This window comes from Anopheles coluzzii, chromosome 3 (assembly GCF_943734685.1).
Source record: "Anopheles coluzzii chromosome 3, AcolN3, whole genome shotgun sequence".
Lineage (NCBI taxonomy): Eukaryota > Metazoa > Arthropoda > Insecta > Diptera > Culicidae > Anopheles > Anopheles coluzzii.
In genome coordinates, this window is record NC_064671.1 from 74,481,298 (window position 1) to 74,494,822 (window position 13,525).

At 43.2% G+C, this 13,525-nt stretch overlaps 1 protein-coding gene across 2 annotated transcripts in view; it reads right to left on the reverse strand.

Annotated features, from left to right (window-relative positions):
* Positions 1-813: 813 nt before the first annotated feature.
* The window catches only part of LOC120954671 (serine/threonine-protein kinase ULK2), a 37,146-nt gene continuing 24,434 nt past the window's right edge, over positions 814-13,525 (reverse strand). The window contains exons 3-15 of one of the 2 annotated variants that reach the window (XM_040374788.2): positions 6,453-6,540; positions 5,910-6,035; positions 5,731-5,804; positions 5,492-5,652; positions 5,237-5,376; positions 4,863-5,159; positions 4,109-4,253; positions 3,890-4,031; positions 3,326-3,814; positions 2,987-3,257; positions 2,781-2,917; positions 2,553-2,688; positions 814-2,446 (exon numbers count right to left, since the gene is read on the reverse strand). In XM_040374788.2, the coding sequence (XP_040230722.1) occupies positions 2,370-2,446; positions 2,553-2,688; positions 2,781-2,917; positions 2,987-3,257; positions 3,326-3,814; positions 3,890-4,031; positions 4,109-4,253; positions 4,863-5,159; positions 5,237-5,376; positions 5,492-5,652; positions 5,731-5,804; positions 5,910-6,035; positions 6,453-6,540 (2,283 nt within the window). In that variant the 3' untranslated portion in view covers positions 814-2,369. The remainder of the gene's footprint in view (positions 2,447-2,552; positions 2,689-2,780; positions 2,918-2,986; positions 3,258-3,325; positions 3,815-3,889; positions 4,032-4,108; positions 4,254-4,862; positions 5,160-5,236; positions 5,377-5,491; positions 5,653-5,730; positions 5,805-5,909; positions 6,036-6,452; positions 6,541-13,525) is intronic. The other variant, XM_040374789.2, reaches the window with a different exon arrangement.

Here is a 13,525-nt window from a genome sequence, read left to right on the forward strand (position 1 = left end):
CCCGCACGGGCTTGGGGCACACGGAGGACAGCTTTTGCCAGAGAGTTTCGCCCCTTTGTGGCACTGCTGCGCTTCAATATTGTTAGGCTAGGTAAACTGTCCTTCTTCTGCTGCTGCTGCAGCGCGCGCGGATGATGATGGAGTTAATTTTTATTCGTTTTTTTCTGTTCTGCTCTGTCCTACACCACGTGAATCATCTCCTTAACATTGCCTCACAGGAGGCGTGTACTGTGTATGACCGGTACACGGGTCCCCTCACTCAAATTGAGTGTAGCAGCGAACTGAGTTTAATCTCTTCTTTCCCCATCTATTTCCACAACATCCGGAAGGATAGCATGTGGAATATTCTGCTTTGCTGCACAGCACTGCAGACATAATGTTGTCTCATCCTTTCAACCGGCTTTTCAAATTAAAACCGCAGACTAGTCGAGTATTGCTAGACGGTGACGATGATGTTGTTGCACATGTTGCGCGTACGGTTTGGTTTACGAAGCGATCGTTAGAGGTTTGCATCATTACACAACTATACTCCGTCGCACTTTTCTATTATTATTATAAACCTGATCGTAACCTTAGTGTTTTCTCTCGTGTCGAACGGTTACCGTTTACCGTGCATAGGTTCAGAGATCAAAGATCACACACATCAAAGACCGCTGGCTCGTCCCTGCCTTATGCTGCCGCGCATTATATAAACCCGTTCATTTGTACTATGATACTTTTTTCTCTTCCTTCTTTTTTTTTTTTGTCTACACACAAGTATCACGGGACTTCCTTCCTGTGTTAGTTCTAAACACAAACCCAGCAGAATAAAAAGCATACAATCCAGCAACAGATTCATAGTTGTTCTTCTTTCTTTGCTCATCCCGGTTGTTCACCTTTCATCTCACACTTTATACTATAATACACAGCGAATAAACCTCTCCTGACCATGATGATGATGATGATGGTGATGCACTTAAATCAATGGTTTGATGTATAATATGAGCATAATGAACAAACGACACCTATCTTCAAACTGCTGTACTGGTTGTTGGCGTAAGCGGCAAAGGAACGCAAGCAACAGCTGCGTATTGCATACAAGCAAGTGCTCTGTACAGCAGTATACAGGGTTTCCAGTGGTTCTCATAGCTGTGGGACACTTCCTTGAATCTTTCCTATAGGAAGTGAACTTCAAATGATGGATATTGGACTCTATGGTCCTTGTGGATCATTGTAAATTCCTATTGGAGTTGTCCAACAAGAATGCTAGAATTCAATTCCCATTACAACAAGTTCATTTCACTTAAGAAAGAGTCAATAAAGTGTCCCACAGCTATGAGAACTCCTGGAAAATCCCCTTTAAGCATTTTTAATCGATCGTGCACGACATTGCTCGAGGTGGTGATACGAATTTATCTAATGCAACGCGCTTCCAACCGCTTACTTCACATTCCGTGCTTATCCTGGGTATTTGGAGTTGTAATGATTTTATTTCATGCTGTATTATTTCTTGTGCTACTTTTGAATTTGTATACGCATTTTCTTTCGCAAACCTTCTGTCTGTAGCTGGTTAAATGTTTAAGCGCAGTTACTGAAGCAGTTGTTTGTCTACTTTTTCCTCCCCCATTAGGTCTAGGCCTCAAATGGAAAGCAATGGTTCTGAATGATCAGCGTGTTGTGTGGCATCTAGTACAGTGGATGTTGGCATTTTTTGTTTGTTTGTTTTAGAAATCATTCAAATTGAAGCCATTCCTATTTACATATGCGTGGTTGTTGTTGTTGACTAGCGCACCCACACACACACACTCACGCGTAATGCTGTTTTCCTCCTCACCTTTCGTTCGAAATAACCGACGGTGGCGATTGGTTTTTGGTACGGGGTAGTGTGACGAATGTCCTCGCAACGAATATCATTGCCTATATCCCGCATTCCGCTCTTGCTCGGTATTGTTCGCTTTAATGCTTTACTGTTATTTACATTACAATACATTTCGAGGAAAAGTACACTACCGACGAGCAGGTGCTCTTGATTGCTCCTTTTTTATAGCATTTATTTGCGATTATTTGTTATAATCTGCTGTTATTTATTCGCGAAATGTTTGTGTAAATTAGTAAGGGGAAAAAAACAATCTGCTACTGTCCTGCATGGTTCTGAAAGATATTTTGCGAATGCAACGTTGTATAATTATATTATATGCACTCGTTACACTGTTTGCTTTTGAACAAAGAAAACTAGATAAACACAATTTGAATAGTTTCGAAAAAGAAAACCCCAAAAGGAAATAGAAAATAAAGCAAATCGTCTCTCTATCATTAATTAATTAACGTGAAGATATAGAGGGTATGGTCGCTGATAGAACGCTCGTCATACACCATCCACCGCAGTGCATTCAGGAGAGCTCATCCGTGGTGTAGATGTAGCCTTGTCCCTTCAGGATGTACAGTCGCTTTTCCACGGCCTCTTTGTCTACGGACACAAAGTGCGAGTTAGAGAATCGTTATAATTCAATGCATTCAAAGAAAATTTAATAAATTCGATTCGAAAAGAAAAAAAAACCTTTACGATTACTTACAGTTCGAGAGCAATATCTTGTCCTGCGGATGTTTCGATTTCTGCGCCAACCAGTGCAGCAAAATCTGGGCCGACTGATACCGCGGGAAACATTCAGCTGGTTTGTTGAAAAGTTCATCCACGGCTGCCATTTGACACTGTTTGGACGGACAAAAAGAAAAAAACAGGGGTTTGTTAGAGCTTGTGTTAAGCCGTTTTACAAATTTCGCGCTCCCAAAACAATACGAACCATCTGCAGCGCAAACTCAAAGATGATTTTATCAGCAGTTATATTGCTCGCGTTAGCGCGCTGCAGCAGCCCGGCACTGTTTAGCTTCTTCGATTCGATCAGCGTTGAGCGATACTTTGCGTGCATGGTAGTTAACACTGCAATGAACAATTAAACAATTAATTATCTACTGGGGGGACTCTCTTTTTGTAGCACCATTATCGTACCGTTTTTCACACTGTTGGAAGGTTTCAGATTGCCGGCCCGGATCTGCGCTGACGCCAGGTTCATACCGGCCGACAGGAGATGGAGCGCTCGCACCAGCAGCACCAAGCGTTCCGCCCGCTTGCAGTGTTCCGGCTGGTGCGGTGGAACCGGTTGCGCATCGGCCAGCATCATCGAGGACAGCGGGGCACAGCGCGAGTCGGCCACGTCCAGTATGCAGTCGGTCAGTGCTACGACAAAGTTCAGCTTGGCCAGCGTTTCGTTATGATCTCGCTGAAAGTAAACAACCGAATTTCCGTTCCACATCAATCATCCCACAATGACCGACCGACCGCACTTACATCTAGCAACGTTTCCGCGTGGAGCTCCGGTGCGTGGAAATTGATCGGATGATCGTCGATGGTGTGATCGTCCAGGTAGCTCTGCAGTCCTCCGGCCGCGCCCAGCTCCGGCAGCGTAAAGGCCCGCGCTGTCAGCGGGTGTCCGTGGTGGTGGTGGTGATGGTGATTGTTATTCTCCACACCGCCCATCAGCGTGGTCGGACTGCCGAGGGCCGGCAGCTTCGAGAGTGCATTGTTCATCACGGGCGAGCTGGTGCCGGACCGGCGCAATGGCGATTGGTGAGAGCCGGGGCTCACCGTCCAGCAGCTGGGTGGCGGTGGCGTTTCCGACAGCGAGCCACCGGATGTCGATCTTCGCCGACCGCAGGACGGTGGCGTCCCGATGGCAAACTGTACGGCCGGTGGTGAAATCGATCGGATATCACAATTGCTGCCACGATTTTCCGATCGCTTCATATTAATAGGCTCCGATCGGGGTATTGAATTGTTCTGGAAAAAAAGCTAGAAGCGTTAGCACGGAGCTTGGGAGAGCAAACGCGATATTTGCAACACACACACACACACCTTTGGAGGCGTTTGCGCTTGGGCACGGGACACTTTTCGGGCAGCCGTTGGGACGGGTTTCGGTTCTGAGATCGGCAGCGTGCTGGGTCGGGGCGGACTCGCCTGAGCCTGCGACATCGGTTGAGGCACTCGAGTTGGTTTACTGGCAGGGCAAAACAAAAATGGTTTCATGTCAATTGTAAGTCGATAGAGAGACGGAATTTGCGCTAAACTACACACCTCTTGTCATAGCTACCACCATGGGCGGGATCGACCGGAATATTGTTCGGAACTAGGACAAAATCATCCGACTCTTCGGGGCTGCTGTTGGATGTATGGTTCGCGCTGATCGTTGCCACACTGTCATCAAGCTCAGCGATCGGCACTGGGAAGAAAGAAACACATAAAAAAAACGTATTAAATACAACTACGGCAACAAGTACAGCACATTTTCTACGCTTTAAAACGCACTTCAATAGAAATAAAAGCAAAATTGATACGCTTTCCCGTAGCGGAATGGCAACAGTTACTTCAGCAATATTAAAACCTTTTCAACGATCCCATGCTACTGTCAGCGGGGAATGATATTACGGAAAAATCACAAACACCAACTTGCAGAATACGCGCACAAACACACGTATATTTTAATGGGCAATGCATTTTGATCACACAAACCAAGGCGGAGGCATGAGCGTTGCTGTGCAGGCAGCACTTGCAGCAGATAAGTGCAGTGGTTATTTTTGTACATGATTCGTTTGGCTTCTGTTTTAACCGTGACCGACAGCATCTACAAACAACTAAAGGTGGACGAAAAGGGGAGGGACAAAAAAGAGAAACGAAATTCACGATGGACAACGAGCAGCGGTCAGCGAATCGCGAGGAAGTACGATAGTCTTTTCATTCATTAAAACTGCACATGAGGACACTGGGACAGTGTTCGTCTTGCTGTGGTTAATTTCCTTATTAAACATCGAAAATGTTCACCCTTGCTTACCATTATTGTTTTCGACCGTCTGCTTCTTTGCCAGCTCATGCAGATGGTGTTGCTTTTGCTGCTTCTGTTGTTGGGCATGATGCAGTTGTTGCTGCTGCTGCTGCTGTTGCAGCAGCAGTTGTTGATTAATGTGCTGCTGCTGTTGGTCGTGGTGCTGCACCGTCTGCTGACTGCTCGGCTGCTGGTGATGGTGGTGATGCAGCTTCTGCTGGTTCTGCTGCTGCAGTGTGATGGGTGCCGTTTTCTGATGCGGACTGCTGACTTTGCCCGTCGCCCCGAACGGTGTTGGTGTTGGGTCTGCGGAAATGAAAATGCGAAAGTGATTCGTCTTATTAAGCGCTCCTTTTGTTTTCAACCGATAATAGAGTACAAACCATTTTTACCTTGCGGTGTTTCGGCCCGCTGCAGGAAGGGATGATTGAAGAAGGTGTCAAAGTTCATACGCTCCTTCGCGTTACGGCGCAGCAGCCCCATAAGCAGGTCCGTTAGCTCTTTGGAAGTACCGGATGGAATCCTAGATGGAAATTAGAAATCCAGAAATAGGACATTCGTGTAAGAATGCATTCATTTCAATCAAAACCGCGCTCCCAACTCGCAACCCCACAACTGGAATTATCATAAAAACATACTTTGGGGCCAGATTGGCGTTCCTTTCGTAGAACATTTTCAGCTCCTGCGGTGTGTGGGCTTGGAATGGTGCTTTCCCAGTCAGACACTGAAACACGATGGTGCCCAGCGACCAGAGATCTGCTTTAGCATCGTACTGCAGTGACATGATCACTTCAGGAGCCTGTACAAGAGCGGGAGAGAGAGAGAGCGAAGATGAAAATTAAATTAGTTTTTTCCGCAACGGCAAACCGCGACTTACCATATACATCGGCGAGCCGCACAGGGTTGCGGCCATATTTCCATCCTGTAGAAACCGGGCGAACCCAAAGTCGGCTGAAAGTGACCACCGGGGACAAAAAGGTAGGTAGGTAAATAAGCGTATTTCAATTTTCTACATATTTACATGGACACCGTGTCCCGAAACACACAGTCCCTTACCTATCTTAAGCGTAATCTTCGATGGTATGGGCAATCCTTTGCCGCAGTTATGTGATAGGAGTATATTTTGCGGCTTTAGATCCCGATGGACAACGTCTGCCTGGTACAGGGCCTTCATAGCGTTTGCTGTGGAAATGAACAGATAGAGCAACAACAACAAAAAACAACCTAAATTTAGTACTGGACCAATAGAACACACGTCATCAATGCACTACACACTCGCTTACTTCGTAGGATATATGGAAGGTTAAAGGTGTTTTTAAAATGATTACTTTTTAAACGAGATATTCAAGAGAATCCTCAAGAGATCGTTATATTTTTACGCCCGACCCATAAAAAAGCATTAAGTACGCTCTAATGGGGTGTATTTACACCTGGCGCACGTGCTTCATAAAAATGGTAGAATAGCTAGCAGGGGGAGCAAAGCGAGTAGTTTAATCCACACGCTGATGTACTAGATTCTGAGGGCTTGGTTTTTATAGTTTATGGTCTTCTCATGCTTTAGGAGAGGGCGTGATTTATCCGACGAAATTGGCCTCTTACCCAGTTGACCGAGGAACAGTCGGATGGTGTCTTCGCTAAGGGTTCCTTTTACTGCCAGATAGTCCGCCAGATCGCCACCGTTGCAGTACTGCGAATGGAAAGGAAAAAATAGCGGAGATTTTCAAAATGAAGTTTAAACAATTGTAATGCCATTCCCCTTGCTATCTTACTAAAATCTGAGCCGAAACTGATTAGTGCAACAAATCGTCCTTGCTTACAGGGTTTTCCAAGTCACTTTCAAATGCTAACATTGATATTCAGCGCGTGCCAGATTTTAATCCACATCAATCTGATATTTACTTTCCATCATAATAATTTTTAATATCTTCGGCATGATTTTCAACACTTCTACAGTATATTGCCATCGTTTTTTCACCGGGCGTCTGTATTTGCATCCCATCATGATTTGTACAACATTTTTAAAATTAATACTATATCCATTTTGAAGCTTTGTACAGGGTTTTCCGAGTCAATTTCCAATGTATTCAACATTTTTCATTGCTTGCGAGATGTTTTTCAACAGCTGTCAAATGTTGTATATGCATCACAGTAATCTTTCAGTTCTTCTACATGATTTTCAACACGTCTCAAACTGGATTGGGGTTGACTGTTCTTAGTGATGTGTTGAAAATCATGAACTGAATGTGTTGAAAATGTAAGAACTGAAATTGTGTCATTTTGGCATTTTGGCATCATTTTCGTCCAAGTCATTTTCGAATGTAAACATCGTTTTTCACCACGTGCAAAATGTTACAGGGTTTTCCAAGTCAGTTTCGAATGTAAACATTGTTATTCACCACATCCAAGATGTTTTTCAACAGCTGTCAAATGGTTTATTTGTTTGAAAATGAAATTTCTGTTTCAACACTTGATTTTCAACACATAACAAAAAACTGTCAAACTCAATCCAACTTGAGTCGTGTTGAAAATCATGCTGATTACAAATTAAAAATTATTGTGATGAAAGAGAAATGTCAGATCGATGTGGAATAACATTTTGCACGCGGTGGATAAAAATGTTTACATTCGAAACTGACTTGGAAAACCCTATAAAATGTGTGACAACTGTTAAAGAACATCTTGGAGGTGGTGAATCTCGTTATCAAAATTGTGCATAGTAAAGAGGTAAAGCAATAAATTTAAATCTCCTTTTACTTCATTTGAACAGGTTCTTGGGTACTATCACTAACGACACTAATTTGTCTTGTCTCAACCAATCGGCCTAATCGTCCAGACAGATCCTCAAAAAACGTGTCCTCGTCTTGGGAGAAAGTCAGTAAAACTGAAGATTATGATCATACCGTGCACACCGAAAACCTTTTCCCGTTGGAATTGAATATCCCACACCTTTATCAAAAGCACTAAAACGCAGCATCTGTACCGTTTTGAGATTGCCTTTCCCACTTCACACTTGCCGCGCGTGTAAAGAGTCATTCACATTGCAGGAAGGGAAGAATTCGACTACAAACACCCCTCCTAGGGCCGGTGTATTGCAATTGATTTCCTCTTGTTCCTGCTGGTGGCCGACGGCTCACACCGAGTCGAGTTGCTTGATTAAACTCACACTTTAGCCCTCCCATAGAGCTGTTGTGTCGCATGAGCGCGATGGTGGTACAATGGCCATTGCAGGCACAGTCGGTTGGCCCTTCCTCTTTGCCAAAGTGTATATAATGAAGGTTTATGAAGTGTATCGGCTCAACTTCCGGGCGCAGCACCTTACCATTCCGAACGGCTGCTAAATCTATCGGTGGGAAAGAGTAAGCAGCTTCTTTCCCTGGTGCATGGCAATCGGTTCGGTTTGGAAGGTTTCGAGCCGACGAGTCTCGCCCGTTTACGCGACCAAAACCAGTGCCTCCAAACCAAACTCCAACCTTCCGAGCTTTGGCATGGTCTAATTAAACAAACATCTGTCAGGGATTCGGGCACGTCTACTCTTCTCCCACTTCCGGGCCCGGTTTTGTGTCATTCGATGCCTACCCTACAGCAGGGGAATTACCGACTACCGCCGGGGAGATCTCGGTCGCTTATCATTGTCGGCGGCTGCTACTGCTGCTACCGATGGTCATCAGCATCGCCATCATCGATGAGTGAAGGTATCGGGGACTGCACGGTGGTGGTGTCTCAGACACCGATCGATTGAAAAATGTATGCACAACGGACACTGGCAAAAATCATAACGCGCGCGTGATACAACCATATGCGGGAGATGTCCAACAACATTGGCCCTCTTTTTTGTTGTTGTGAGTTGGGCGCAAACGACAAAGCGACAGAACAATTGTACATAATAGCACCAACACCTCTCGTGGCCCGCGCTGCAAAGTGCCGGTGTGTCCTTCGGGAACGCCGATGGTGCCAATATGATAAATATTGAAAAAGGTTGTGCTGCCACCGGATTCCCATATCGGAGGCAATTATGACTTTTTGCTCACACAGTTGGCACCGCCCAGACAGACAGGGCCACTTTGGGCTAGTGTTTTGGGGTTGATGGGAATGGTACGCTAGCTGGTCCATATGGTTTAACGTGTACCGTCCATCACCTAATGGGGACGCGTGTTACGCTTGAGTTGATTGTAAATCGGGAGAACATTCACAAAAACCATTCATAGTGTTTAATTGCTTAGAAAGTAATAAATATTATTAGGCAGCCCTATAGCGCAACCTTTTCGGAGCGTTTTCAATTTTTCTAATTAATATTCCACTCCTGATCATCACGCTCAAAATTGCGGGGCGATGTCAGGTTTTGTTTTGTCATGCAACACAAAAACAACGTAGAACAAGAGTGTGTGCAAGGCATGTCAGCTTTTGCTAAATCATAAATAGTCATCATCCCTCGCGATTAAATGCAAAAAGGGCAAAACGGGATGCCATTTTCTACAAAACATTGTCCCAACACACACATAAAAAGCATCCTGTTTCTGCTGATAGTAAAATAATGGATTGTTTGACTTATGGAATGAGTTCTCGCTTCATTTTTTGTTTGGTTCCTTCCCTTTGTGTCCCCCCGAGCAGCATGTGCGTGCGTGCGTACTGCTGAAGCGTTAAACAGGAAAACGTTTACAGCTACAGTTCAAATGTCGTACACGCACGCAGTCGTATTGTTTGTGGTCCCATCGTCCCCGGAAAAAGCGAAACCCATTCCAAACGGATCGTTACCCTTTTGCGCCGAAAAGTATGCAGTCACCGTTGCACATCCAAAGCACACGTTGGTTTCGAAATAAAATGCATCCTACGGCACATACATACTGGGAAATCGTGACAGACTCGAAAAAAGGAGGAATATGCACATGCTGCCACTCCCCTCTTCCTGCTAGCCAAGGTGCACCCCACCCTATCACCCCGTGACCATTTTCACCGACCCTTCAAGCACCCTGTTCTGCTGATATCTTACTTCATCCGAAGCCTACAGCACCACACAGGGGCCAAGTTCACGGTCAGATTGGGTTACGCCGACGTCACATTAAAACTAATTGAAACGATCACCCGAACACTCATTAGCGAAAAACCGGTGCACAAACCACCATTCGGATGATGACGGTTGCGTGCAGACATCCCTCCTCCACACATGTAGGCGCAGAGGACGCTGGTGCTGATATTGTGAACTGTTAGAATTGCATAGGGGTCCGGTCGGGTTCGTCTTTTCTAATGCGGGACGGTCTTTTGAACAACTCTATGAAGACCTATTGTAGCATACCAGTTGGTGGTAATCTATGCTTTATCCCACGCACTCACACAACTTTCCCTTCTCTTGATCGATCCCAAGAGAGATTATTTCCTTTGTAGAAAGAAGCATGTTCGTGACTAAGCATGGAATTCTCTACAATAGTGTTAAATGGTATATGCTGAATAATATTTTAAAATAATAAACAGACGTAGTTTGATTCCTACCTGAGTGCTCACAGCCAAATCTGTGTACGCAATGACTGGTCTAGAACCGGTATATTAGTCTAGAAAGTCTATGCAAGGCGGGCATGGTCGTATAACTTGTTAATACAGGTATTCTCGCAAAATTTTGCCTCTAAATCACCAATTTTTGTATCGAAGGTACCAATTTATGTCTCTAAAGGCCGGGCTACATTGATCGTACTCGCAAGCGTAATTTTGATTTTCACTAGCGCATCTGGCGGCGGCTGACCGAAGCATTTTTCGAAACAATTTGGAACGGCTTCAGAAAATATGTTATTTTTCCATGTTTTTGACCTTAACTGGACTGGAAAAGCTTTGTAATTGATAGATGAATATGTTGTGCAAGTATTTTAGCCATTTTCGCATCAAAAAACGGTGAAAAAACAACTTAAATTTGAGATCCGGCACAACCATTCCCTTGAAGACCAAAAAAAGCTTCCACCAGCCGCCGCCAGATGCGCTAGTGAATATCGAAATTACACTACGGAGTACGATCAATGTAGCCCGGCCTTAAGACACCGATATTTTTCCTTAGTTGCCATCCATTTTTGAATGAAAGTTCATCGCTTTATATAGAATTGTAAATATTTGGTCTCATTTCTTTAATTCTAGTCATATCATCAACAATTGAATTGTAATTAAAATATATTTATTGGTTTGCTGATTTTCAAAGAATTTAACAAGTCTTTTAAGTTGGTAGGAGTTTTCCACTATAAAGAATATCGTAAAAATATTAAAGTTTATTTTTTATTTTTTACAAAAAAAATCTAATGAAATGACAATGTCTCAATCCTCTTACTTAAAATTTTGAAAAACAATTACTTAAAATTTAGCAATAGCGACTGCAAGATGATGAAGTATTCCAGAAAATACATAGTCTAGAGAGCAAAACTTGTATAAAATCATCTTCTAACAATTTAAAAGACCTCAAACCGACTTTGACCATTATGGATGATTCCGGAGTCAAGAATTCACTTCAAAAAATTCACCTAGCCTCTAGGGTTTGAATCAAATTTCCTCCTACTTGGCAGAAAGAATGTTGCCTATCCTCATCCAACAAACCGGAACAAAACTATTGCATGCTCAACCAGACAGGAGAAACACGAGCACACATCCGTGTCTTTGTCGCGATGTTTCCGTTTAGCATAGTTTCAACTTTAACTTCCGTCATTGATTCGAGGGGTTCGTGCTACGTAAATAGATAGATGTTGTGGCGCCGTTGTCTCCCCCGTACCGGCTTCTGTTGGGAAGGTAGGCACGAAAATCATAAATCGTGTGCAAAATCGAAAGATGCCAATAATTCGAACACGAAACGAAAAAGCCCAGACAGACGAATCCATCCCTGGTAGGGATCGTCGAGTGGCAAGGCTTTTGCATTTGCTGGTTAGGATATAGCTAAATACAAATTCAACGTATCCATCGTACTGATATTTCGGAAGCAAACTTCCACCAGAGCTCGATGAATTTAATTGAAATAGTTATGCTCCAATAAATTTATCTGCTAGAAGAGTTATTGCAGTTGATTTGATTGCTGCTTTTTTATTAATCAATCCAGAAATTTCATTGCTTAGTTTATGACTAACTGCGCCGACTAATTGTTCCGCGTTGGCCATTCAAGGGTTGACAAATCAGGCAAATGGTGAATAAAACCCAGACTTAACGACCAACACCCACCCACCCATAGAACGAGTGCCATGTTTTGGGATTCTAACACAGGAAGACAAACAAATCCCGATCCCTTACCGATTGTTTTCCTGCTGAATGTAGCTTCCATAAACTAACTTGTTTAAAAGGCGTCAAGGCCAAGGAAAAATAGGAAAAATATGCTAAAAAAACACAAGTTCGTTTGTCTTTCATGAGACAGGCGAAGGATATAGACACTTCCGGTAAAATCGAACTATCCAACTAGGGGTTTAGTCCCGACACAGATAGACACAGCAATGTTTTTCTCCTGCGCTTGAAAACCGAATAATTCAGCTTGCTGGTTCAGAATGCGCGCACACGAGAAACGACATTTCTTGTGCAAATTGATTTTTTCGCCCTATCGATCAGTGGAAGCGCAAGGGCAGAAGTAGAGCAGAAACGGGATATGGATTGCGAATGCGACGCCGATATTTTATGCAGCAGAGATGCACACACACACACACACTCACAGGACGACAGGCAGCACTATGAACTATAACAAAGTTTTCCCCTTTTCACACCCCATGTGATGCAGCTGCAGATAGGGCGAAACAGGGAAGTGGATGTGGAATAAAAAAAAATAGCAAATAATTCTGCGTACGATATATCTTCATCCACACGTCCCAGACCCTTTTGCCGATGGGGATGATATTGCCGATCAGATGGATGAGCAATCAGTACACGGCAATCGGACAAAAATCGAACATAGCGCAGGGGGAATAGAGCTATAAAATGCAGCCAAATTAAAAAGCTGCTGACCAACCAAAGCGAATGGATGGTCGGAGTGCAATTAACATTTAGAAGTTTATTTATACTGTCCAACTCTAAACATTTACGATCCGCAATATAATCCTAAGTAAAGTAATCATTTCCAGAATAAAAGTGTAAAGACACATTACGATGCAGCAGCTAAAGACATTTCGTTCTTTTAATTTTACAAACAATTTAGATAAAATCACAATTGTGTCGCATGATATCACAAACTTATTCGTAATAGTGCCATTTAAACATAGTGCTTCAAATCAACGACTACGGCTTAAACGTGGAAGCAAATTGAATTTTGACAATTAAAAAGGGTTTATTTTTCATTAATTTTGTGTTGTAAATCATCTTAATTAGGTCGTAGAAGACGGACTAATAAATTAATAAATAATAAATTAATTAATTAATCTATATTCTGGATATTCTGGATTAATCTATATGGAAGCCGTACAATTTCATCTTCTGAATCTTTTTGTAACAGTCGGTTTTATACAGGATTTCCAAGCTGGACACACAAGTGTATGGTCAAATTCTTACTTCAAAATGAATCGATCAGGATCGAGAATAGAGTCAAAGAATGAACATAGAAGTCAGTGTATCTATTTAATACATCGTCTCAACGTAAAAATATTTTTGGTACATTTATATTGTTTGATTTCCTTCATAATTTTCGTACAAAATGAATCCGCAGTTTGTGTACTCTTCGTAGCCAGCATCACCGGAAA